At 55.3% G+C, this 1,409-nt stretch overlaps 1 protein-coding gene across 1 annotated transcript in view; it reads right to left on the reverse strand.

Moving 5' to 3' along the window:
- The window catches only part of LOC103922313 (GPI ethanolamine phosphate transferase 3-like), a 20,345-nt gene extending 18,960 nt beyond the window's left edge, over positions 1–1,385 (reverse strand). Inside the window, 3 exon segments of the mRNA XM_009330422.1 lie at positions 13–113; positions 784–883; positions 1,222–1,385. Coding sequence (XP_009328697.1) covers positions 13–113; positions 784–883; positions 1,222–1,305 — 285 coding nt within the window. The 5' untranslated portion in view covers positions 1,306–1,385.
- Between the last annotated feature and the right edge of the window lie 24 nt (positions 1,386–1,409).

The following is a 1,409-nucleotide window of genomic DNA, read 5'->3' on the forward strand; positions in this document are numbered from 1 at the left end:
CGCGGAGGCTACGCGTTTGGCTCAGGCCGAGCGTCGGCGCAGCAGGGACGGTACCTTGTAGGGGTCCATAACCCGCAGATAGAGCACACCATCAATCTGCAGGGTGACGTTATCTGCCGGGAGAGAACAACGCGTCCTGTTTACTGAAGCAGCAAATGGCAACCTCCTCTCCCCCAACAGAGCTAGCAGGGCTGGGCAGGGTCATCCCTTTCCTTCCCGGACTCAGCAGCGTGGCACGGAAGAGGGATTGGCTGGAAAGGATCTCCTTATCTAAAAGGCTTTGTAAAAAGGACCTTGACCTTCCCTAGGAAAGAAACACTTTTTTTTGCTGTCTTAATACACAAGAAGTCTCAGGTTTCCAGACCAAAGCATTTCATGCTGTAGTTATCTTCACAAATAAAGATTTTTAAGGGGCAAAAAAAACCCAACACAAACCAAAAAGCTTAATACTAGAACCGTAACAAAGCCGTCCATTAACCTGGTCTGAAAAATTTTTTTATAGAAAGCCAGAGGAGACTTTTTTTGTGGCTCAACACAGGAAAACATCTGAAAAATGGATGCCTGCCCAGATGCGTTCAACCCAGCCAGAAGGGGCAGCCGCAGCCCCGAGAGGGCAGACGGGACCTCCTGGGGTTCTCCCGCTCACAGCGCCGGGAGTACGGCCAAGCCCGGGTTTTCGGGGACAGCGCTGAGTGCAGGAGCCCGGGACATTTCCACTCCTCCCCGCGCCGCCCCTCGCTCGCCCCGGACGCAGGGGAAGGAAAGGGGCAGGACGCTCCTTACCTAAGGTGACAGCTGACTGCTCTGGGACGTTAATGACGATTTCTTTGAGACTCTGCACGTAACGAATCCGATCCAGCAGAGGGATGAGGAAGTTCAAACCCTGGGAAAAGGGCGGGATCAGACGGCTGAGCCCTCTAACCTGGGGTTTCCCGCCCCCCGAGAGCTCAGCCGGACTAGAGAGAGCTGTGCCAACAAAGACCAAGTACGCTACACGCCGCAGATGCTGCAGGCAGAGCAAACGTGCTTTACGCAGGGGGGGAATTTAGGTTTCTTGGTGCTTTTAACACCTCACCAAGGGAAGTTAGTCCACAGGCAGTCAATTGGATTGCAATCCGCAAGAACAAGCACACCGCTCCCCGAATCCTCGCGCAAAGGACGCGCCTCACTACAGCTTTAGGAACCTGCTGAATCCAGAAGGGGAGAAAAGCGGCTCCTTACAGGCTCGAGGATTCGGTGGAACTTGCCCATCCTCTCCACCACCCAAGCCTCCTGCTGCGGCACGAAGAGCACCCCAATATTCATGGGCAGGCCGGAGTTCAGGCGGCACGGCGCCGGGGCCAGCCACGCTGAATGCTTCAGTTGCTGGGAGCGCTGGAGAAAGGAAGAGGAACGGGATGGAGACTGGC

The sequence above is a fragment of the Pygoscelis adeliae genome, unplaced genomic scaffold (genome assembly GCF_000699105.1).
Source record: "Pygoscelis adeliae isolate BGI_AS28 unplaced genomic scaffold, ASM69910v1 Scaffold628, whole genome shotgun sequence".
NCBI lineage: Eukaryota > Metazoa > Chordata > Aves > Sphenisciformes > Spheniscidae > Pygoscelis > Pygoscelis adeliae.